Genomic DNA, 25,983 nt, shown 5'->3' on the forward strand with positions numbered 1-25,983 from the left:
TAAAAATCCATCAGTGTTGCGGAAATGGACAAACTGATCCTAAAGTTCATAGGGAAATGCAAGGGTCCAAGAATAGCCAAAACCATCTTGAAATAAAAAAGAAAAAAAAGAAACATAGTTGGAGGACCCTCACTTCCTGGTTTCAAACGTACTAAAAAATTTTGAATGATCAGGACAGCTTGGTACTAGCGTAAAAATAGACCTATACATCAAAGGAATAGAATTGAAAGTCCAAAAATAAACTCATGCATCTATTGCTAATTGATTTTCCACAAGAGTGCCAAGATCATTCAATGGAGAAAGAAATAGTCTTTTTAACAAATGGTGCTGGGACATCGGATATCTACATGCAAAGGATAAAATTGGACCCTTGCCTCATATCATATACAAAAATTAACTCAAAATGAATCAAACACCTAAACGTAAGAACTAAAAGTATAAAGGTCTTAGAAGGAGACATAGGTGTGAATGTTCATGGTGTTGAGTTTGGCAATGGTTTCTTAGATATGACACAAAAAGCACAACAACCAAAGAAAACTAGAAAATTAAACTTCATAAAAAAAAAACTCTTTTATGTTAAAGGACGCCATCAAGAAAGTGAAATGACAGTTTACAGAACAGGAGAAAATATTTGTGAATCATATATCTGGCAAGGGTTTAGTATCCAGAATATAATAAAGCAAACTTCAAACTTTTCTAATAAAAAGATGAATAACCTAATTAAAAATGGGCAAAGATGTGGGTAGATATTTTTCTAAGGAAGATATGCAAATGGACAATAAACACAGGAAAAGATGCTCCACATCATTATTAAAAAAAAAAAAAACATTAATTATTAGGGAAATGCAAATCAAAACCACAATGAGATACCACTTTGCACTCATTAGAATATTAAAAAGATATTAAAAAAAAAAGTGTTGGCCACGATGTGGAGAAATTGGGACTCTCGAACATTGCTGTTTCAAATGTAAAATGGTGCACCCCCTTTGGAAAACAGTCTGGCAGTTCCTCAAGCATTTAAATGTAGAGTTACCCCATGACCTAGCAGTTCTACTCCTAGATATATTCCCAGAAGAAATGAAAGCATATATTCATACAGAAAGTTGTGCGTGGGTCTTCAAAGCAGCATTATGTATAACAGACAAATGGTAGAAACAACCCAAGTGTCTGTCAGCTGACGAACGATTAAACGAAATGTGGTATGTCCGTAAAATGAAGCATCATTCGGCAATAAAAAGAACAAAGTGCTGATACATGCTACAATACCGATAAATCTTAAAAATATTTTCCTAAGAGAAAGAAACCAGTCATAAAAGACTACACCTGTGTGAATTCATTTATATGAAATGTCCAGAATAGACAATAGAGACAGAAAGTAGATTAGTGGTTACCAGGGGATAGGGGAAAGGAGGAATTGGGATTGGCTGCTAAGAAATATAGGGTTTCTTTTTGGGGCGATGGAAATGTTCTGGAACTAGGTAGTAGTGATGTTCACACAACATTGTGAATCTATGGAAAACCACTGATTGTGCACTTTAAGATAATGAATTCTGTGTTATGTAAAGGAGCCCTGGTGGCACTATGGTTAAGTGCTTGGCTACTAACCTAAAGGTTGGCAGTTCAAACCCACCCAATAACTCTGCAGGGAAGATCTGGTGATCTGCTTCCATAAAGATTACAACCTAGAAAACCCTATTGGGTAGTTTTATTCTGACACATGGGATTGCTATGAGTTGAAAATAGACTCGACAGCATCTAACAACAACATCGTGTTATGTAAATTTTATCTCAATAAAACAAAACTATTTTGAAAAAAATTTTTAATTTCACTATAGCAAGAGAGTAGAGAAGAAAAAGAAATATGATCACCTTAATAGATACAGAAAAGTAATTTGACATAATACAACATTCTTTCATGATAAAAACTTGTAGCAAACTAGGAACTAAAGGGAACTTTCTCAACCTGGAAAAGAGCACATACAAAAAACCTACAACTAACATCATACTTAATAGTGAAAGAAAATGCTTTTGTCCTAGAACTGGAAGGAAAGCAAGCGTATCTATTTTCTCTATTTGTATTTGATATCATATTGGAAGACCTAGCACGTGCAATAAGGCAAGGAAAAAAAAAAAAAGACATGCTTGACTCTGTGGAAAATTCCAAAGATTCTATAAAAAAGCTCTTATAACTATAAATTATTTTATTAAGTTTGCAGGATACAAGATCAATATATATAAAAACCAATTGTATTTCTATACTAAACCAAAAATACCCCATAGGGTTTCCAAGGAGCAGCTAGTGGATTTGAACTGTCGACATTTTGGTTAGCAGCCAAGTTCTTAACCAGTGTGCCCCCAGGGCTCCTATTTCTGTACTAACAACAAAAAATTGGAGATCTAAATAAAAAAATCAGTACCATTTACAATAATACCAAACCTATATAATACTTAGGTGTAAATCTAACAAAATACATATAATACCTGTATGATGAAAACTATAAATCAGTGATGAGAAAAATCAAAGACCTAAATGAATGGAAAGATATACTGTTTTCCTGGATTAGAAGACTGAATATTAAGGTATTGATTTTCCCCAAATTTATTTATAGATTGAACACAACCCCAATCAAAGCCCTAAAAGGGATTTTATAGACTCAACAAACTGCTTCTAAAATTGACATGGAAAAATCAAAGGAAGTAGAACATCCAAAACAGTTCTAAAAAAAAATTTAGATAAATACCTCTGAGGTATTTAGTGAAGAATTTATATGCTACTGATTTTAAGATTTAGTATAAAGTTACAGTAATCAAGAAGGTGACATTGGAAAAAAGGTAGACACATAGGCCAGTGAAACAGAATAGAGTGTCCTGAAATAAATTGATTCATATATGGCCAACTGATTTCCAAGAAAAACATAAAGACGATTTGATGGAGGATCTTTCCAACAAATGGTGCTGGAACAATTGGACATCCATAGGCAAAAACACCAACAACAAAAAAACCAAAACCAAACCTCTACCCATGCCTTGCACCATAAAAAAATTAATCCAAAATAGGTCATAGAACAAAATGTAAAATCTAAAACTATAAAGCTTTCAGAAGAAAACACAAGAGATAATCTTTATGACCTTGGGTTATGCATAGTTCTTAGGCCTGACACTAAAAGCATGATTCAAAAAAGAAAAAATAATAAATCAGACTTCATGAAAATTAGAAAAGCTTGTTTTGAGAAAGACACTATTAAGAGAATGAAAAGGCATGCCACAAACTGGGGAAAATATTTGCAAAAATTGTTTTTGGTTACATTGTATATGGAAACCCTTGTGGTGTAGTGGTTAAGAGCTACGACTCCTAACCAAAAGGTCTGCAGTTTGAATCCATCGGGTGCTCCTTGGAAACTCTGTGGGACAATTCTACTCTGTCCTATATGGTTACTATGAGTTGGAATCGACTTGACGGCAGTGGGGTTTTATCTGACAGAAGACATATGCAGAATATATAAGGAACCCTCAGAACTCAACAATAAGAAATCTAAAAACTCAACTAAAAAATGAGCAAAAGATTTGAAGAGACACTTCACAAAAAAGGATATTCTAATAGCAAAGAAGCACGTGAAAATATGTTCAACGTCATTGATCATTAAAACTGAAACAAACCAAACCCGCTGCTGTGGAGTCATAGTGACCCTAAGGACAGAGTAGAGCTTCACCATAGTGTTTTCAAGGCTGTAAATTTTTAGGGAAGCAGACTGCCACATCTTTCTCCTGTGGAGTGGCCATTGGGTTGAAGCTGTTGACCTGCCACTTAGCAGCTGAGCGCTTAACCACTGTACCACCAGGGATCCTGGACATCTGTTGGAATGGCTGAGATAAATATAAACTGGCAATATCAAGTGCAGACAAGAGTATGTAGCAGTTGGTACTCTAATACAGTGCTATGAGAATGGAAAATGGCAGGGCTACTTTGGTAAACAGTTTGCCAAATTCTTAGAAAGTTCAACATACACTTACCATACCAGCAATCCTACTCCTGGATATTTGCCTAAGGGAAATGAAAACATGTGTCCACATGAAAATTGCATGCAAATGTTTCTAGTAGCTCTATTTCTAATCACTGAAAACTGGAAACAAACCAAATGTCCTTCAACTGGAAATGGATAAACAAACTGTGGTACATCCATAAAATGGAATACGATATTCAGCAATGTAAAAGAATGGGCATAGAACAGCATGGACGAACCTCAAATGTATCATTCTAGGTGAATTTTTTTCTTAGGTGAAAGATGCCAAACCCACAGGTGACATACTATGTAATTCCCTTTATATGACACTCTGGAAAAGGCAAAATTACAGAGACAAAAAGCAGATCGGTGATTGCTGGGCTCAATCACTGGAAGTGGGGAGAGGTTGATTATAATGGGGCATGAGGGTGATGAAACTGTATCTTGACTGTGGTGGTGGTTATATGATTTTATGTGTTTGTCAAAACTCATGAAACCGTACATGCCTTTGCTGGGCTATCAGTGAGGCCACCTCAATGGTACATGTGGCAGAAATCAGGTTGCAGGCAGTCGTGGCATGATGCCTCTCACATTTTTCCTTCCTAGAACTTGTCCCAGTTCGTAAATGGTATATACATCTCCCTGGTTATCCATTTACTATTCGTTCCCCCCACCCTCCTGCACTGAAAGTTCTAGAAGGCGCTGTGTCTCCATAACTTGGCCTTGACTTGACAAACAGCAAACCCTTATTTGTTGAATGAATGAATGAGTGAATGAATGATGGATTAAATGGACAAATCTTACGCATAAATTCTACATCTTGATATTAAACATCCTTTTAAAATTCTTTTACTGATATGTAAACATTGTTTTTCAATATCACAAAACAATTTCTGGGTAGCAATAGTTATTTTTAATTCAAGCCAGTTGATTCTTCATCAATCAGACTGTCAGTTTTAATTTTTATTCCCCTAAAGACGTCCAGTGGAAACCCTGGTGGCATAGTGGTTAAGTGCTAAGGCTGGTAACCTTAGGGTCGGTAGTTCGAATCCGCCAGGCACTCCGTGGAAACTCTATGGGGCAGTTCTACTTTGTCCTATAGAGTCGCTATGAGTCAGAATTGACTGGACGGTGCTGGGTTTGGTTTTTTTGTAAAGACGTCCAATATATTGAATAGGTGTCCTGTCTGTCCTTCCAGGTTTTTTTCTCTGTATCGCCCAATCCAACTTCTCCTTTGCTACTGTAATAATCTCCCTGGAAGACCATTGGGGATAAATCCTCACCCATGGCCCATTGACTGTAATAGTCTCCTCTAGCTGGCAGCACATTCAAATAAGAATTTAACATGAGTTATATACAGGATCATATTGGCTCCAAAGGGCTTTCCCCAGCAGATGTGACTTTTCTTCAAGGTGAAACCCTCCCCCCGCTTCGCTTTTAGTGGGAAGAGGTATGTGATCTTGGCCCCATTTCTTTCAGATCGGCTCCTATTTTGGAGCCTCCCTCTGCTCTGTGGATGTGAACAGAGACAGCAGCACTGACTTGGTCCTCATTGGGGCCCCCCATTACTATGAGCAGGCCCGGGGGGGCCAGGTGTCTGTCTGTCCCCTGCCCCAAGGGGTGAGTGACTGGGCTGGGTGGGTCCCAGGTGTGGGGTGGAGGGGTTGTCCCAGTTGGGGCTAACACTAGTTTTGCTCAACAGCGGGCCAAGTGGCGGTGTGAGGCTGTTCTCCGCGGGGAGCAGGGCCATCCATGGGGCCGCTTTGGGGCAGCCCTGACAGTGCTGGGAGACATGAATGGAGACAAGCTGACAGATGTGGCCATTGGGGCACCGGGGGAGCAGGAGAACCGGGGTGCTGTCTACCTATTTCATGGAACATCAGGACTGGGCATCAGCCCCTCCCACAGCCAGGTGAGGCCCTGTCACTGTCTTTGTCATGACAGTTGCTGCTTCAATGATCTGTCCCTTTCTAATACAACGGTTCCAACAATTGCTAGATCAGTCCTCCCAGGTTTCCATTGCAGAATCTTCAAGAATAATAACACACACTTCAGAGAAACCTCAAAGTAGCCTCTGGATTAATCCTCACCACAAACCAGAAGGTGCCTGGTGGAGAGGGGGAGATCATTACCTCCACTTTAGTGATGAGGGAGTCAGAAATGATAAAATGGCAAGCTGGATGTGTTGGGATGTAATTCCTTTATTTAAGTTAAAATACTGGTAGGTGACCAGTGGTTTGCCCAAGCCCATCCTGGTTTTTAGCACTGAAAGTCTCACACCCCGGGAAGTCCCCATGGTTGGTCCCTCTACTAGGAGTGTACACTTCAGGGATGCACAACTTGTGAAGTCCCACAGGATCCCACTCTCAGAAGGGTCCTATACTTGGTTCGATGCTCTTCTGTCCCCATCTTGAAATTCTTCATAATTTTTGGACAAGGGGCTCTGCATTTTTCTTTTGCGCTGAGTTCAGCAAATTATGTTGCACGTCTTGATAGGTTGTCACCTTGCATCCTGGTCTCCACAACTGGTTACTTCTCTAAAATGGCTCCCTGTTGCCTACCCTATGAAGCCTACTGTGTGGAGGGACCCTCACAGTCTGGTTCCATCTCACCTGTGTCATATTCTCTGTCACTGCAGCCAGCTTAGGCTATCTCTGTTGTCTGGCCTCAGTCTCCAGCTCTTTTCCAGCCTCACATTTTTCTTAAGTCCTTTCTCTCTGTGTACCCTAACTTCTGCCAAATCCCAGAGAACCCTGCCCACACATTAAAATCACCTGAAGGTCTTAAAAAAAAAAAAAAAAAGCAGATGTTTGGACCCCATTAATAACACCAAAAAACCAAACCTATTGCTGTCAAGTCAATTCTGACTCACGGCAACCTCATGTGTTACGGAGTAAAACTGCTCCGTAGGGGTTTTCTTTGGCTATAATCTTTATGGAAGCACATCGCCAGGGCTTTCTTCCCTCACGCCACTGGGTGGATTTGAACTGCCAACCTTTAGGTTAGTAGCTGAGTGCAAACTGCTTGTGCCACCCAGGGGCTTGACCCCACCAATAGGGGTTCTGATTTAATTGTTCTGGGGTTGGAACGCCAGGTATCAGTAGATCATTTTACATTTTATTTGAAAATCTTTCAAATATACAACAAAGTTGAAAGAATTGTATAGTGAGCACTGATATATCTATCACCTATCAGTAACATTTTACCATATTTACCATGTCATAATCATCCTTTTATCTGTCCTTTTCTATTCATCCATCAGTCCATTTTATGTACATTTTAATTCATTTAAAAGTAAGGTGTAGCATCTGTCCACTTTCCACCTAAGCTTCAGCATGTATATTTAGTAGAAATCAATATTTGTTTACAGTTTTTTTTCTTTTTTATTGTGCTTTAAGTGAAAGTTTACATTCAAGTTAGTTTCTCTTACAAGAATTTATATACACATTGTTATGTGACCTTAGTTGTTCTACGTATAATGTGACAGCACACTCCTCCTTTCTAATCTGGATTTCCCTTGTCCATTCAGCCAGCTCCTGTCCCTTTCTGCCTTTTCATCTTGCCTCTGGACAGGAGCTGCCCATTTGGTCTTATGTATCTACTTGAGCTAAGAAGCACACTCCTCAAGAGTATCATTTTATGTCTTATAGTCCAGTCTAATCTTTGTCTGAAGAGTCAGCTTCCAGAACGGATTTAGTTTTGGGCTAACAAAGAGTCTGGGGGCCATGTTTTCTGGGTTCCCTGCTGTCTCAGACCACTAAGCCTGGTCTTTTTACTAGAATTTGAATTCTGCACCCCACAGTTCTCCTGCTGCGTCAGGGACTCTCTGTTGTGTTCCCTGTCAGGGCAGTCATTGGTAGTAGCTGGGCACCATCAATTTCTTTTGGTCTCAGGCTGATGGAGTCTCTGGTTTATATGGCCCTTTCTGTCTCTTGGGCTCATGTTTTCCTTGTGTCTTTGGTATTCTTCATTCTCCTTTGTTCCAGGTGGGTTGGGACCAGTTGGTGCATCTTAGATGGTCACTTGCTAACTTTTAAGACCCCATATGCCACTCACCTGTGTCTGTCAGTTTGTCATACTGTGGGGGCTTGTGTGTTGCTGTGATGCTGGAAGCTATGCCACTGGTATTCAGATACCAGCAGGGTCACCCATGGAGGACAGGTTTCAGCTGAGATTCCAGACTAAGACAGACTAGGAAGAAGGACCCAGCAGTCTACTTCTGAAAAGCATTAGCCAGTGAAAACCTTATGAATAGCAGCGGAACATTGTCTGATATAGTGCTGGAAGACGAGTCCCCCAGGTTGGAAGGCACTCAAAAGATGACTGGGGAAGAGCTGCCTCCTCAAAGTACAGTTGACCTTAACGATGTGGATGGAGTCAAGCTTTTGGGATTTTCATTTGCTGATGGGGCACGACTCAAAATGAGAAGAAAGAGCTGCAAACATCCATTAATAATTGGAACCTGGAATGTACAAAGTATGAATCTAGGAAAACTGGAAATCGTCAAAAATGAAATGGAACGCATAAACATTGATATCCTAGGCATTAGTGAACTGAAATGGATTGGTATTGGCCATTTTGAATTGGACAATCATATAGTCTACTACGCTGGGAATGACAACTCAAAGAGGAATGGTGTTGCATTCATCATCAAAAAGAATGTTTCAAGATCTATCCTGAAGTACAATGCTGTCAGTGATAGGATAATATCAATATGCCTACAAGGAAGACCAGTTAATATGGCTATTATTCAAATTTACCCACCAGCCACTAGGGCCAAAGATGAAGAAATAGAAGACTTTTATCAGCTGCTGCAGTCTGAAATTGATCGAACATGCAATCAAGATGCATTGATAATTACTGGCGATTGGAATGGGAAAGTTGGAAACAAAGAAGAAGGATCAGTAGTTGGAAAATATGGCCTTGGGGATAGAAACAATGCCGGAGATCGAATGATAGAATTTTGCAAGACCAACGACTTCTTCATTGCAAATACCTTCTTTCATCAACATAAACGGTGACTATCCACATGGACCTCGCCAGATGGAACACACAGAAATCAAATTGACTACATCTGTGGAAAGAGATGGTGGAAAAGCTCAATATCCTCAGTCAGAACAAGGCCAGGGGCCGACTGTGGAACAGACCGTCCATTGTTCATACGCAAGTTCAAGGTGAAACTGAAGAAAATCAGAGCAAGTCCACGAGAGCCAAAATATGACCTTGAGTATATTCCACCTGAATTTAGAGACCATCTCAAAAATAGACTTGATGCATTGAACACTGGTGACCGAAGACCAGATGAGTTGTGGAATGACATCAAGGACATCATCCATGAAGAAATCAAAAGGTCACTGAAAAGACAGGAAAGAAAGAAAAGACCAAGGTGGATGTCAGAGGAGACTCTGAAACTTGCTCTTGAGCGTTGAGCAGCTAAAGCAAAAGGAAGAATTGATGAAGTAAAAGAACTGAGCAGAAGATTTCAAAGGGCCTCTGGAGAAGACAAAGTGAAGTATTATAATGACATGTGCAAAGAGCTGGAGAGGGAAAACCAAAAGAGAAGAACACGCTTGGCGTTTCTCAAGCTGAAAGAACTGAAGAAAAAATTCAAGCCTCGAGTTGCAATAGTGAAGGATTCCATGGGGAAAATATTAAACGACGCAGGAAGCATCAAAAGAAGATGGAAGGAATACACAGAGTCATTATACCAAAAAGAATTAGTCGATATTCAACCATTTCAAGAGGAGGCATATGATCAGGAACCGATGATACTGAAGGAAGAAGTCCAAGCTGCTCTGAAGGCATTGGCGAAAAACAAGGCTCCAGGAATTGATGGAATATCAATTGAGATGTTTCAACAAACAGATGCAGCGCTGGAGGTGTTCACTTGTCTATGCCAAGAAATATGGAAGACAGCTTCCTGACCAACTGACTGGAAGAGATCCATACTCCCAAGAAAGGTGATCCAACCGAACGTGGAAATTATAGAACAATATCATTAATATCACACGCAAGCAAAATTTTGCTGAAGATCATTCAAAACCAGCTGCAGCAGTGTATCGACAGGGAACCGCCGGAAATTCAGGCTGGTTTCAGGAGAGGACGTGGAACCAGGGATATCATCGTTGATGTCAGATGGATCCTGGCTGAAAGCAGAGAATACCAGAAGGATGTTTACCTGTGTTTTTTTGACTATGCAAAGGCATTCGACTGTGTGGGTCATAACAAACTATGGATAACACTGCGAAGAATGGGAATTCCAGAACACTTAATTGTGCTCATGAGGAACCTTTACATAGAGCAAGAGGCAGTTGTTTGGACAGAACAAGGGGATACTGATTGGTTTAAAGTCAGGAAAGGTGTGCGTCAGGGTTGTATTCTTTCACCATACCTATTTAACCTGTATGCTGAGCAAATAATATGAGAATCTGGACTATATGAAGAAGAACAGGGCATCAGGATTGGAGGAAGGCTCATTAACAACCTGCGTTATGCAGATGACACAACCTTGCTTGCTGAAAGTGAAGAGGACCTGAAGCGCTTACTAATGCGGATCAAAGACCACAGCTTTCAGTATGGATTACACCTCAACATAAAGAAAACCAAAATCCTCACAACTGGACCAATGAGCAACATCATGATAAATGGAGAAAAGATTGAAGTTGTCAAGGATTTCTTTTTACCTGGATCCAGAATTCAACAGCCGTGGAAGCAGCAGTCAAGAAATCAAAAGACGGATTGCATTGGGCAAATCTGCTGCAACGGACCTCTTCAAAGTGTTGAAGAACAAAGATGTCACCCTGAAGACTAAGGTGTGCCTGACCCAAGCCATGGCATTTTCAGTGACATCATATGCATATGAAAGCTGGACAACGAATAAGGAAGACTGAAGAAGAGTTGACGCCTTTGAATTGTGGTGCTGGAGAAGAATATTGAAGGTACCATGGACTGCCAAAAGAATGAACAAATCTGTCTTGGAAGGAGTACGGCCTGAATGATCCTTGGAGGCAAGGAGGGTGAGACTGCGTCTTACTTACTTTGGACATGTTGTCAGGAGGGATCAGTGCCTGGAGAAGGACATCATGCTTGGCAGAGTACAGGGTCAGTGGAAAAGAGGGAGACCCTCAATGAGATGGATTGACACAGCGGCTGCAACAATGAGCTGAAGCATAACAACGATTGTAAGGATGGTGTAGGACGGGGCAGTGTTTCATTCTGTTGTGCATAGGGTTGCTATGAGTCAGAACTGACTCCACGGCACCTAAAAAGAACAACAATATGCCACTCACCAAAGTAGGATGGAGAATGTTTTCTCAATAAACTTTGTTATGCCAATTGACTTGGATGTACCCTGAAACCATGGTCTTCAGACCCCTCCCCTGCTACTCTGTGCTTCTAAGTGTTTAGTTCTATTTAGGTAACTTCTTAGCTTTTGGTTTAGTCCAGTTGTACTGACTTCCCCTGTATTGTGTGTTGTCCTTTTCTTCACCTATGATAATTCTTGACTACTATCTAGTTAAGGAATACCCCTCTCCCTCCCTCCCCACCATCATAACCATCAAAGAATGTTTTCTTCTGTGTTTAAACCTTTTCTTGAGTTCTTTTAATAGTAGTTTCATACAGTATTTGTTCTTTTGTGACTGACTGATTTCACTCAGCATAATGCCTTCCAGATTCATCCATGTTATGAGATGTTTCTCGGATTTATAGTTGTCCTTTATCATTGCATAATATTCCATTGTGTGACTATACCGTGCTTTGTTTATCCATCCCTTGATGGGCACCTAGGTTGTTTCCATCTTTTTGCTATCGTGAACAGTGCTGCAGTGAACCTGGGTGTGCTTGTATCTATTCATGTGAGGGCTCTTATTTCTCTAGGATATATTCCAAGAAGTGAGATTGCTAGATTATATGGTACTTCTAACTTTTTAAGGACGTGTCAAATCTATTCCCATAGTGGTTGTACCATTTTACGTCCCCACCAGCAGTGTATAACTGTTCCAGTCTTTCCACAACCTCTCCAGCATTTATTATTTTGTGTTTTTTGGATTAATGCTAACCTTGTTGGGGTGAGATGGTATCTCACTGTAGTTTTTAGTTGCATTTCTGTAATGGCTAATGATCATGAGCATTTCCTCACATATCCGTTAGCCACCTGAATGTCTTCTTTGGTGAAGTGCCTGTTCATATCCTTTGCCCTTTTCTAAATTGGGTTATTTGCCTTTTTATTGTTGAGGTTTTGCAGTATCTTATAAATTTTAGAGATTAGACGCTGATCAGATTTGTTGTAGCCAAAATTTTTTTCCCAGTCTGTAGGCTGTCTTTACTCTTTTGGCGAAGTCTTTGGATGAGCATAAATGTTTGATTTTTAGGAGCTCCCAGTTGTCTAGTTTCTCCTCTGGTGTTTGTGCATCATTAGTTATGGCTTGTATTCTGTTTATGCCATGTATTAGGGCTCCTAGTGTTGTCCCTATTTTTTCTTCCATGATCTTTATTGTTTTGGGTTTTATATTTAGGTCTTTGATCCATTTGGAGTTAGCGTTTGAGCATCGTGTGAGGTATGGGTCTTGTTTCATTTTTTTTGCAGATGGATATCCAGTTATGCCAGCACCATTTGTTAAAGAGACTGTCTTTTCCCTGTTTAACAGACTTTGGGCCTTTGTCAAATATCACCTGCTCATAGTTGGATGAATTTATGTCTAGATTCTCAATTCTGTCCCATTGGTCTATGTATCTGCTGTTTGTTTACAGTTTTTTTTTTTAAGTAAAATTTACAGACAGTGAAATGCACAAATTTTTAGTGTCTTTAGCCTTTCAATGAGTTTTGACAAATGCATACATTTGTCTAATATGTGCCCCTATTGATACCAAAGATCATTATCCTCCAGAAATTTTCTTCCTACCCCTTCTTTTTTTTTTTTTTACCCCTTCTTTGTCACTTCCTGCCCCTAACCTCACCCCAGAGGCAACTACTGGTCTGATTATTTTCCTCCACAGATTATTGGAATTTTATATACATGGGATAATATATTATATACGTCCCTGTATTTTTCTAAATAATATTTTATTAGGTGAAACCTTACTCAGTAAATTGGGTTCTCATTTAACAAGTAGTATACAAATTGTTCCATACCATTGGTTACAGTTTTCATAATGTGTCAGCATTCTCATTATTTCCATTGTGTTTTCTCTGTTTCCATTGATACAGCTTCCCTTCCTCTCCTTGCCTTCTCATCTTTGCTTTTGGGTAAATGTTGACAGTTTGGTCTCATACAGCTGATTGTTCAATAGAGCACATTATTCAAGGGTTATATTGTTTATTTTATAAGTCAACCTATTATTTAGCTGAAAGGTGAACTCCAGAAATCGCTTCAGTTCCAAGCTCAAAGGGTATCTTAGGGTGATAGTCTTGGAGGTTCCTCTAGCCTCTATCAGTCCAATTGGTCTGGCCTTTTTTTAGGAATTTGACTTTTCTACATTTTTCTCCCATTTCATCTAGGACCTCCTGCTGTGTCCCTAGTCAAAATAGTCAGTAGTGGTGGCTGGGCACCATCTAATTCTTTTGGTCTCAGATTAGAAGAGGCTGTGGTTTGTGTGGGCTATTAGTCCTGTGGACTAGTTTCTTCTTTGAGCCTTTGATTTCCTTCATTTTCTTTTGCACCATATAAGTACAGACCCTAGTATTTTTTTTTGTTGTTGTTGTTAAATATGTTCTTTAGATGCAGATAAAGCTGAGAAATGCTGTCTTACACATTTCTCTCTGGGCAGCAGAGACTCACTCCACAACTATACGAGCGTTATAATTATTTTTCTTTTCACTGGTGCCTGCTGTTTTGCTGTGTAAATGGAGGTTAAAGACTCTGGTTTTATTTTATTTTTTTATTACAGAGGATTTATATTCTTGTAGAAATTTAAAAGTCTATAGTTAACAGTGAAAGCCCTGACTCCCTCATTCCCACCATAAGTCACCCTCAAAAGGAAGACAAGGTTAAGGGAGAGTGCTTCATATGTCCACAGATGCGTACACACACACACACACACACACACAGACTTTGGGATTAAAGAAATACGGGAAAGATCATGCTATCCTATTCTCCTGTTTGCATTTTTCACTGCCTTTTTTTCCTAGGATTGGGGCTGAGTGGGGTGGAGCTGGTATGATTCTCCAAACTAACACAGCATTTCAAAACACAGCTTCCTCCAAACAGAATACAGTTACTTTTTTCTTGAAAAAAACTTGAGATATAATATACATGCAGTAAGTACACAAATCCGAAGTGATGGATTTTTACATATGTGTAAACACAAGTAACAACCACTTAGATAAAGATTGCACAGGTTTCCAGCATCCCATGTTTCTCCATGCCTCGTTCCAGTTGACAAAATCGCTTAAAATTTTTCTTTTTAACTTATTATTTGACTTATTTTTTCAGTGTCATTTTTGCACACAGTTTGAAGAGTGAAATGATTCCAAAAGGCTCATTATAAAAAAATAACAATTTCCACACACACATTTCCCCTTCTCTCGATGAAACTACTTTCAGCTCTTTCACTGATTCTCCATACTTCCAAATAACATGATCATGTTGTTACTTCTTGATTTTCATTTTAGCAATGATTTCCCACTGTGGGAGGTAACGGTTGAGCTCTCAGCTCAGCTCTTGCCACACATTAACACCCCTTCTATTCCCCTGCCCTCCTGTCTCATTAATTCCTTGTATTTATACGATAATTTTGGTTAGATAAATACTTAGTGTTTACATTATCCTGACCATGTAAATGAGATTCACTTGAGCCAAATAGTATACTCTGTACTTTTCTTTTCCTGTAAAATTTTTGTTTTCCCTGGAAAACCCAGGTATTTGATGGAAATTTTGGGTATTATATTAAGATTGTGGTATAAGGTAAACAGTTCCTCTAATTCCTTAAACAAAGTTATGGAAGATGAGACTTGAGTGGAGACCAGAGAACCTCAACTTATCAGGTCACCCTGAGTGATTGAATGACATATTTTACTGTTTTTCCTCATTCTCTCCTCTTTTTTGCCTCAGCGGGTTGAAGGCTCTCAGCTGTCTCCCCGGCTCCAGTATTTTGGTCAGTCACTGAGTGGGGGCCAGGATATGACAATGGATGGTCTGGTGGACCTGGCTGTAGGAGCCCAGGGGCATATGCTACTGCTCAGGTGAGAATCCCTTTGGAGCACACCAGGTGTCCTCTCTTGAAGGAGCCTCTTTGCTGTCTGAAGGCCCCTGATGATCCTTTGATGTCTCTGCAGGTCCCAGCCAGTATTGAAAGTTGATGTGGCCATGGAGTTCACACCCAGGGAAGTGGCAAGGAATGCATTTGAATGTCGTGAACAGGTGCTGAAAAACCAGAATGCTGGGGAGGTCAGAGTCTGCTTCCGTGTGCGGAAAATCACACGGGACCGACTGGGAGAAGGTGAGGCTTGGTAGGTAAGTCTGAAAAGGTTAAATGGCAGCCAAGTCTGCTCAGCCTTCCAGCTGTCCAGAGCTCAGTTCTCAAAGGCTCTGACAAGCCTTCTCCAAGTTTGGCTGAGTGAGCAGGCTATCTCTGTGCTAGTCGTAGAGTCTCAGAAAACCCCATCAAAGAAGTGAGCATGTAATCATCCCTCATTCTCTCAGTTCTCCAGAGAACTAAGTACACCGTATCTGTGAATCAACCAGGATTTTTTATGTGAGAAAGAATTCATTTAAAGGGGAAATTGAGTTGATTAAACCAAACACAAATTCAAAAATCATTCAAGCATGCATTTTATCACAACCAGCCTGACTTCTTCCTTCATCTGTATTCTCAAAGAATAGCTTGATGCTTGAAGTGGGGGAATGGTAATGGTGGTACTAAAAAGAAACAGGGTGGAGGAAGAACACAATTAACTTTCTAGAAGCAGTCTTATTGGTCTAAGGAGACAGCAGTCAGAGTTAGGGGCAGTCAGCATGGCTGGAAATTGAGAGACAAGGTCTTAGAGAGTAGGAAATTACACACAAGGTACTGCAAAATCTACACAGAAACTCCTTTCAAGTCATTGGCTGACTCCTAAGCCATGCATGCTCAGTTCAATACACTAAGAAATCCAGTAGAAAACTAGTTGGGAAACTAAAGAGCTGAGCAGGGAATTCAGCAGATTTCTAGGACTTAAGAGACAAAGATTTGAGAGGAGTCTTGGCAAACACGTAGGTCTTTCCATTGAGACAATTAATTAGTAACCAAGAGAAACAATAGACAATAGAAACAGACCCATGGGTGAATTCAGAGATTAAAGATATTAGATAGAGATTTAAAAGTAACTACAATTAATGTCTTCCAGAATACAATGGAAAGGATGGAGAATTTCAGCAAAGACCTATGATCCATAAAACAATTGATTAGCAGCAAAGAGAAACAATAAACAATAGAAACAGACTCACATTTAATTTAGAAATTAGAGCTACCAGATAAGGACCTTAGAATAACTACAATTACTATCTTTAAAAGAAGAATGGAGAACTTTGGCAAAAACCTGAAAATTATAAAATAGAGTCAGATGGAAACTCTAGAAGTAATACAATGACTAAAATTAAGAATTTAATAAACAGTTTTAATAGCAGATTAGAAGCAGAACAGAAGATTAGTGAACCAAAAGACATTAAATGAAAGAGTTCAGATTAACATGCAGAGAACAAAGGATGAAAAATACAAGAAACAAATCATAGGCGATGTGTGGGACATGGTGAAAGAGCTAACAAACATGTAACTGGAATCCCAGAAAGAGAGGAGGAAGAAAATAAAAAAGAAGCTACAGTGGTTAAGAATTCTCTAAAACTGATGAAAGACATCAAGATTCTCTACAAAAAAAAACTAGTTTTTTTTTTTTTAATATAAATATAAACATAGCCATATCAAGGTGCATTATAATCAAGCTGTTGGAAACCAAAGCAGCCTGAAAAATTATTAACTTCATGGTACATGATAGAAGGTGATCTTTTATTGAGCACTTGCTATGTGGCAGGTACAGTGCTAAATTCTTTTAGGCATTATTTCATTTATCTTCACCAATGGGAAGGTGCAGTTATTATTTTCACTTTAAAAACAAGGAGTTGAGACTCAGAAAGGTCAGATAACAAGCTGAAATCGCACAGCTGGGGAGCAATGGAGTTGTGCCTCATACCCCTCTCCTTCTGACTCTAAAGCCTGGACTCCTCACCCAGTGCTATTCTGCCCCTTCAGGACAGATCCAGAGCATCATCACTTATGACTTGGCTCTGGACTCTGGCCGCCCAAACCCCCGTGCCATCTTTGATGAGACAAAGAACAGTACACATAGACAAACAAGGACCTTGGCGATGACGGCGAATTGTGGCACCCTGAAGCTATTGTTACCGGTGAGCAGGCCGGTGATTGGACCCTCAGGTCCTCCGAGCATGGGGTGGATATGGGAAGCTGGGGAGGGCACACTCCCATACCCTCATTGTCTCTTAGGGTTGTGTAGAGGACTCAGTGACCCCCATCGTCTTGCGCCTCAACTTCTCTTTGGTGGGGCGGCCCGCACCCTCTTTCGGGAATCTCCGTCCAGTGCTGGCTGTGGATGCTCAGAGACTCTTCACAGCCTTGGTGAGTGCTAGAGTTGGGGCCCTGTGGGCATGGAAACTGGAAATCCTGGTGGCGTAGTGGTTAAATGCTACAGCTGTTAACCAAGAGGTCGACAGTTAGAATCTGCCAGGTGCTCCTTGGAAACTCTATGGGGCAGTTCTACTCTGTCCTATAGAGTTGCTATGAGTCAGAATGGACTCCACGGCAGTGGGTTTGGTGGTTTTGTGTTTGGGGCATGGAAAAGACCAGAGCCAAGATTACTGAAGCTCATTTTATTTTATTTCATATAATTTTATTTTGATATTTCATCTTATTATTTTATTTCCCATCATTCCATTGTTTCCTTTCTTTTCATTTGATTTTATTCTATTTTTACAGTTCCCCTTTGAGAAAAATTGTGGCAATGACAACATCTGCCAGGATGACCTCAGCATCACCTTCAGTTTTATGAAGTGAGTTTCTTTTCCTCATTGCCTCTTCTAAACCTACATCATGACAAGACTTTCTTTTCCCCTGGCCTGTGAGGGAGCTGCTATTTGTGTACCACAAGTCCCTTGCAGGTGTCTCGTCTACTCCCTTCTCTCTTCAAATGTTCACATCATTTTTCCACCAGAGCAGACTTGCCACAGCACCTCATGGTCTTTGGTTCCTCCTACAGCCTGGACACACTGGTGGTGGGTGGTCCCCGGGACCTCAATGTGACTGTGACTGTGAGAAACCAGGGTGAGGACTCCTACAGGACTCAGGTCGCCTTCTTCTATCCATCTGGCTTGTCCTATCGGAGAGTGTCAGGGGCCCAGGTGACAGAATTTGTCTCAGGTTCTATCTGACCTTTTCTCATCCCTTTAGCTAATATGGCTGTTGAAATGACCACCTCTACTTCCCTTGCTTTCCAGAACCAGCGCTCACAGCGATCCTGGCGCCTGGTCTGTGAGTCTGGGCCCTCTCCTGAAGAGCCTGGGCGCCTGAAGAGCAGCAGCTGCAACATAAACCACCCCATCTTCCCAGACAACTCTGAGGTCAGAACTATTGGCTCCTTCTTTTATCCCTCCTTTTATATTCTCCTGAAATTTAGCTCTTTGATTTTTTTTTTTTTTGGTAAATCCCTTTTTTTAAAGACAGCTTTTTTGAGATAATTCACAAACTGTACAACCCATCCTTTGAAAGTGCACTTTCAAAACTTTTAGTACATTCACAGAGTTTTGCATTAGCATCATCGATTGCAGAACCTTTTTATTACCTCAAAAAGAGACCCTGCTGCCCTTAGCCATCACCACCTCCAATACTTCTATCCTCTCCCACAGTTGGCAATCACTAATCTTTCTTTCTCTATAGATTTGTCCATACTGGACATTTCATATAAATGGAATCATACAATATGCGGTCCTTTGTGACTGGCTTCTTTGAGTTAACATAATGTTTTTAAGGTTTATCCATGTTGTAGTGTGTATCAGTACTTTATTTCTTCTTATAGATGAATAATATTTCATTGTATGGACATTTTATTTCATCAGTTGATGGACATTGGGTTGCTACTTCTATTCTCATCACTGCCTCTCCTTTCTCCAAATCCAGGTCACCTTTAATATCACATTCGATGTGGACTCTGCTGCTTCTTTTGGAAACAAATTACTGCTCAAAGCCAATGTGACCAGGTGTGCTGTGCCCAGCTCCCCCCCTTCAAGTGTCCTCCCCTTTGAAGCCCCAGCCCCATTTCCAGGGTGGATCTTTGCCCTTTTTCCTACTGAATTTCCCTTCAGCTCATCAAACACTGATGGAGCACCCACCATGTGGTAGGCATTGCGGTCAGTGCTGGTGAGGCAGTCACGGACAAGACAGATGTAGTTCCTGCCCCCACGGGGCTTATACTTTAGTGGCAAAGATAAACAAGTAAATCGGCAATTACAATACAGTATGAAATGAATGATTAAATGGGGGGAAGTAGAGTATTCTTTGGAGCTTGGTGTTCAGAGAAAACTTCTGAAGATTTAGACTGTGAGTTAGCCAAGCAAAGGCATGAACTGATGGTGGGCATGAAGTAGAAAGAAGGAGGCAAGTAACAGGCAGAGTCCTGAGACTGCAAAGATCAGGGTGCGTTTAAGGAATGGAAGCTCAGTATGGGTCTAAACACCTCATGCAGGATTTAGGGAGTTGGTGGTTAGATATGGGCTGGAGAGATGGGCTGCAGCCATGTCATAAAATGACTGATAGGTGATGTTAGGGAATTTGCGGTTTAACTTATGGGAATGTCATGATTGGATTTGTATGCTAGAAAGATCACTTCCCAGGATTGGGAGCAGTTTTGAATTGGGGGACCAGTTAGGAGAAGTTTTCTGCAGACATCCATATCAGTGGGGATGGGTCTGGGCTAGGTAGGGGGAAGGAGTTAGAGAATAATGATGTTAGAATGCAGGGATGACAGGAATTGGTGATCTATTGGAGGTGGACGGTGAGGAACAGGAGGAAGGAAAGGTTGAGTCTCAGTTCTGAAGAGCTGATTAGAGCTTTCTCTTTCCCTTCAGTGAGAACAACATGCCCAAGACCAACAAAAGCGAATTCCAGCTGGAACTGCCTGTGAAATACGCTGTCTACATGGTGGTCACCAGGTGCTGCCTTAGCTCAGCATTCACCACTGAGCTGGACATGGGCAATTATGTATTTGTGTAATGTGTCTAAGGACGTATGTGCACCTGTGTGACTGTGTATGTGTTTATATATTTGTGTGTGTGTATGAATGGCCCAAACTGGCCCACACTGTGTCCAACATTCATTGTCCCTTCACATCATCTTACCTGCATCCGTCAGGGTCACATTACCCACGTGCCTCTTCACCCCTTTACACTCTTAGCCCCAGATGCCTTCCCGAAACAGCCCTGATGCTCTGTTGTCTCCTGCCCCTACCCCTTCTTTATCCCATCAGCCTTGAGCACTCTACCAAATATGTCAACTTCACAGCCTCAGAGAAGACCAGCCTGATTATGGAGCATCAATATCAGGTGGGGAGCTGGGGAAGTCTGGGTTCTGAGAAGGAGGCTGGGGAGGAAAATCAATGTGATAGGAATGCAGAAATAATGATGGGAACCATGTATAAAGTGCCTACTATGTGCTAAGCACAGTTCTAAGCTCCTTCTCACTCTCTACACACACAAGCATGCACATATGTATATGTACACACACACGTAAATAATTAACTCATTTTATCTTCATAAGATAACTAACTAAGCACTGTCATCATTCCCAGTTTACAGATGAAGGAACTGGGGCTCAGAGATGTTAAAAAAACATGTCCAAGGTCACTCAAGAGCCTTTCTGGCTCTCTAGTGTTTAGCTACTACACTCTACTGCCACCCAGAAAACATCCAGGGGGCAGGACTCCTGGGGAAATGAGGCCTTATTCAGGTGTACTGGGCTGTAGGAGGTGGGAAGCTGATCTCAGGATCTGGCAGGAGGAGACAGACCCAGAAACCTGACTCCCTTTCTGCCCCCCACACCCAATGCAGTTCAATAACCTGGGGCAGAGGAGCCCCTCCATCAGTGTGGTCTTCTTGGTCCCTGTCCTGCTGAACAAGGTGACAGTGTTAGACAACGTCCAGGTCAACTTCTCCCAGGTAAGTCTAGCTGGGCTTGAGGGGGTGGCCCCAACTCCTCCCTCCATGGCCCTGGTCTTTCCTAAAATCTCTTTCCCCCTCTAGATTTTGGAGCCGCCCAGTCTGGTCCTCACCTAGACCCAGGCAGTCTCATCTCTCCTTTATGATGGTCCCAGGAGCCCTCATTGCTGTCTCTTCTCACAGTGTCTCTCTTTCCTCAGAACATCTACAATTCATGCTACACTGAAGAAAGGCTTCCTCCTCACACTGATTTCCTGGCTGAGATTAAGAAGACCTCAGTGCTGGTGAGTGGGACTCGTGGGCCCTCAGCTCCATCCCCTCGCTAGAACCCAATATGGCCTCCTCATTTAGTGGGCTGAATCCACGGTGATGTTTTCCACATTCCAGCTTTCTTAGTCATCTCCCTTCTCTCCTACCCTCCCCAGAACTGCTCTATTGCAGTCTGCAGGAGAATCCAGTGTGACATTCCTTCCTTCAGCACCCAGGAAGAATTCACTGTCACCCTCAAAGGCAATCTCTCATTTGACTGGTATATCAAGGTATGTGGGGTCCTGAGGTTCAGCCAAATGCAGATGTGATACTTCAGGGCCGACGGGTTCAGCTCCCACACTGCTCTCTTCCACAGACTGCGAATAACTACCTCCTGGTTGTGAGCACAGCAGAGATCTTGTTTAACAATTCTGTGTTTGCCCTGCTTCCAGGACAGCAGGCATTTGTGAGGGCCCAGGTATTTGTCTGGGGGCCCAGAGGGAGTGTTGGAGGGAGGAGGAAAGCTGGGCTACTGGAGCTCTTTGGATAAAGAGAGTTAGAGAGAGAAAGGGAAGAGAGGGAAAAGGAAGAGTGAGGGGTGGGTTGGGAGCATAGCGGGGGTGGGGGGGTGGGGGTGGTTCAGGGAGTGCTAAAGGTGTGATTGAGGACGTTTCCAGAAATCCAGAGTCTCTTTCCCCCAGACAGAGACCAAAGTGGAGCAGTATGAAATTCACGACCCTGTACCACTCATCGTGGGCAGTTCCGTGGGGGGGCTGTTGCTTCTGGCCCTCATCACCGTGGGACTGTACAAGGTATTTCCTTGTTGTCTCTCTTCTCGCCTACTCCCCCCTCCTTGCTCCTTCTCCACCCCTCAGCTCTAAAAGCAGGAACTCAGCAGCTCCATTACTTGGCTTGACTCCCACCATGGAATATAGCTGTGTGACCTTGGGCAACTCACAGAGTCTCTCTATCCCTCAGTTTCTTCAGCTATAAAACGGGAATAAATACCCACCTCCTGGGATTGTGGAAGTAATTGGGTTAATACATGTAGAGCAGTTATAATGGCCCCTGGCACAGTGCGACCACTATAAAAGGAACAGTGATTATTATTGTTGTTATACTGTAATATTGTGTTTCTCCCCCCGGCCCCAATATCCATGCTATTTTCCTCCCTGCCCCTTTTTTCTAGGTCCCATCTAGAATGCACCACATCATTCTTTGCCTCTTGGTCCCTCTGGTTCTCTTCCTGGATCGCATAATTTGCACTCCCTCCCTGGGCTTCTTTGACTTCAATTCCTCTGTCCATAAAACACCTCCTCTCTGTCCCCACAGCTTGGCTTCTTCAAACGGCAGTACAAGGACATGATGAGTGAAACTGCTCCCCAAGCAGACGTACCCCAGTAATGACTCCTTCCCTACTGAACGGCTTCTTCTGGAAGGAGCAGATCTTTGGTCAGACCAACATGCAGGCCCCTATGCTGCTGGGCAGACATATCAATTAGGAGACTGGGGTTGTGACATCTAACCCAGAAAAGACCTGCTTGGGTTTCCATTCATGTGTATGTGTGTATGTGTGCAGGTGTGTGTGAGGGCATGTGACTCAGATGTCTTTAGAACATCTGAATCACAGAATAGTCTCTCTGGCTGAGGAGAATTGCTGGGGCTTCCTTGTGTATGTGGGCAAAGATGGTGTCAGACCTTCTAGGATGGAGGTGATGGCAGCTCTTATGGGTGAAAATAAAGGGAGACCCTCTCCTAAGTGAGAACATCCGTCGTGGACAAGTGTGCAGTCTTGCAGGAGCCTGTGCTGCTGGGACTGAGCTGCTGTGGAGAAGTCGCTGGTGGAGCCAGGCGCTGGTCAGCCAGCACCAGCCTGTCCCAACCATCCCACACTCCAGCTGAGGGGCTCGACAATTATGTCAAATGAGGAATGATAAACCTCCCTTTATGTTTTCATTCATTTGTTATTTTAATGTTACTTCTATATTTTTGTATTGATAAAGCTGTCCACGTACAAAATCAAAAGACATGCAAGAGCGTGCGGTGAAAATCCTCTCCCCCACCCTCATCATTCAAGTTCTCTCCTTAAGGGCAGCTGATGTTATGTATTTTGGGGTCTCCTTCAGAAAGATTTTAGGCCTATGCAACATACATACACACAACTGCATGGATATACCCACGGGTGAGCTTTTTCTCACAAATGGTAGCGTTATTTATTTATGCTGCTCTGCACTTCGCTTTTTCATGAGTATAACTCAGACATTGCTTGATATCAAGCCATAAATTGCCTTTTCATTCTTTTATACACCTGCAGAACATTTCCTTGTGTGGGTGTATCATAATGTATTTAATTAGTTTCTTTTTGATATATTATTTCCAATCTCTTGCTATTACAATAATGCTGAATTAATAAATCGAATATATGTGATTTTCGTATATGTGTAAGAACTATTTATAGGATATATTCCTAGAACTTTGGGTTCCTCCAGATTCAAACCCTGAGACAAGAATTTTGGCGAAAGGAGTTTTTTTAAGAGGTGGCTCCAGGAAATGCCAATAAAGAAGGGGGAGAAAGGAAGGTAGCCAATAAAGGGTGTGTTATCAACATAGTCACCACTGTGGGGCTCCACAGGTTAAATCCTACTGGAGAGCTCTGGGAACAGTGTAGAACATGCATCTCAGTGTTATCCCACTGGGTAGAAGGAGCTGAGGTATTTATACACCAATTATACATAGTTATAGAATGAGGGCTGCTCTGAGGGCATTAATTTCCTGGACTGCCTTGGGTATGGACAGAGCATGTTCTGGTGGCCAGAGAAAGAGATACAGGTGCTGCCAGTTGGAAGTCTGACAGGTGAGCACAGCCCCTGGCAAGGACCATGGGGATATGGAGGGGCACCAATAACATGAGCTACAAAAGGGTGTGTGCATGTAAAGTTTTGATAGCTGTGGCGGGGTAGTCCTCATCTTTAGATGGAGTCTGCTAACCAAAAAGTCAGCAGTTCCAATCTGCCAGCTACTCTGAGAGAGAAAGATGTGGCAGTCTGCTTCCATAAAGATTTACAGCCTTGTAAACCCTATGGGTTGCTATGAGTCAGAACTGACTTAATAGCAGTGAGTTTTGATTTACCAATGCATGTGGGTGCTTGTCTCTCATACCAGTGGCAATGCATCCTAATTCTCACACCAGTTCTGCTAAGTGACCGACTTTTTAAATTGTTATCTGAATTTCATATATAAGGAAACTGAGGCCGTACCAATAGGTCATACCAATTACCTGAGGTCATATAGATAAGAAGGGGCTGGAGCTGGGATTCCAACCTGTCTCTGTCTGGTTCCAGAGCTTTTCTTCTACTGTCCTGGTAGTGCTAGAGGAATGGCAGCAGGTCCGAGGGAGGTGTGGGGACAGAGTGACTCTTACTTAGCTGTTATAATATTAGGGTGAACCATATGAAATTGCCGACTTGTGACAATTTTTTGGAAAAAAATTTTTAAAATGTCAATTTCATAGGGTTCATCCAAACACACAAAAAACCATGGCTTAGATGGCCTATTCCAAAAATGATAGAAGGAAAAAGGGAGGGTTTAATCCTGCTTGGGAGGAAAGGCTCCCTAGGGGCGGCTACTCTTGACCCAAGTAGGGGCAGAGTTTTCCAGGCAGAGGGTAACACAGGGTGAGGCCGGAAGGAGGGCGGGAGCTTGGACATATGCGCTTTGTAAGCCAGAGTAAGGAGTTTCGTTTTTATTCAGCATTTCGTAAGATACCATTGAGGGGTGTCTAATGAGACAGTAGCCATTTGCATCCTTGGGGTTGCCACACACATGATGACCTTTACAGAGTTCTACACAATTTCCTGACTTAAAAATAAAATTTTTTTTGTTTTTTTTTGTTTTATATATATATATATATTTAATTGTACTTTAGATGAAAGTTTACAGAACAAACTAGCTTCTCATTAAACAGTACACATATTGTTTTGTGACACTGGTTACCCACCCCATGACATGTCAACATTCTCCCCTTCCTGACCTTGGGTTCCCTATTACCAGCTTTCCTGTCTTCTCCTGCCTTCTAGTCCTTGCCCCAGGCTGGTGAGCCCCTTTAGTCTCATTTTGTTTTATGGGCCTGTCACATCTTTGGCTGAGGGTGAACCTCAGAAGTGACTTCATTACTGAGCTAAAAAGGGTGTCTGGAGGCCATACTCTTGGGGTTTCTCTAGTCTCTGTCAGACCTGTAAGTCTGGTCTTTTTTTTTTTTTTTAATTTTTATTAAGCTTCAAGTGAACATTTACCATTCCAATCAGTCTGTCACATGTAGGCTTACATACATCTTACTCCCTTCTCCCACTTGCTCTCCCCCTATTGAGTCAGCCCTTTCAGTCTCTCGTTTCGTGCCAATTTTGCCATCTTCCCTCTCTCTCTATCTTCCCATCCCCCCTTCAGTCAAGAGTTGCCTACACACTCTCCAGTGTCCACCTGATTTAATTAGCTCACTCTTCATCAGCATCTCTCTCCCCGCCACTGACCAGTCCTTTTCA

At 41.8% G+C, this 25,983-nt stretch overlaps 1 protein-coding gene across 2 annotated transcripts in view; it reads left to right on the forward strand.

The window, feature by feature from the left end:
• LOC126087211 (integrin alpha-M-like) overlaps positions 1–23,873 on the forward strand; it is a 43,428-nt gene extending 19,555 nt beyond the window's left edge. The window contains exons 13-30 of one of the 2 annotated variants that reach the window (XM_049904431.1): positions 5,481–5,621; positions 5,704–5,913; positions 15,053–15,183; positions 15,277–15,440; positions 17,226–17,380; positions 17,478–17,609; positions 17,967–18,040; positions 18,247–18,388; positions 18,485–18,607; positions 19,164–19,243; positions 20,111–20,194; positions 20,509–20,584; positions 21,089–21,196; positions 21,397–21,480; positions 21,622–21,735; positions 21,822–21,923; positions 22,147–22,257; positions 22,778–23,873. In XM_049904431.1, the coding sequence (XP_049760388.1) occupies positions 5,481–5,621; positions 5,704–5,913; positions 15,053–15,183; positions 15,277–15,440; positions 17,226–17,380; positions 17,478–17,609; positions 17,967–18,040; positions 18,247–18,388; positions 18,485–18,607; positions 19,164–19,243; positions 20,111–20,194; positions 20,509–20,584; positions 21,089–21,196; positions 21,397–21,480; positions 21,622–21,735; positions 21,822–21,923; positions 22,147–22,257; positions 22,778–22,849 (2,103 nt within the window). In that variant the 3' untranslated portion in view covers positions 22,850–23,873. The remainder of the gene's footprint in view (positions 1–5,480; positions 5,622–5,703; positions 5,914–15,052; positions 15,184–15,276; positions 15,441–17,225; positions 17,381–17,477; positions 17,610–17,966; positions 18,041–18,246; positions 18,389–18,484; positions 18,608–19,163; positions 19,244–20,110; positions 20,195–20,508; positions 20,585–21,088; positions 21,197–21,396; positions 21,481–21,621; positions 21,736–21,821; positions 21,924–22,146; positions 22,258–22,777) is intronic. The other variant, XM_049904432.1, reaches the window with a different exon arrangement.
• Positions 23,874–25,983: the final 2,110 nt, after the last annotated feature.

The sequence above is a fragment of the Elephas maximus genome, chromosome 12 (assembly GCF_024166365.1).
Source record: "Elephas maximus indicus isolate mEleMax1 chromosome 12, mEleMax1 primary haplotype, whole genome shotgun sequence".
Taxonomy (NCBI): Eukaryota; Metazoa; Chordata; class Mammalia; order Proboscidea; family Elephantidae; genus Elephas; species Elephas maximus.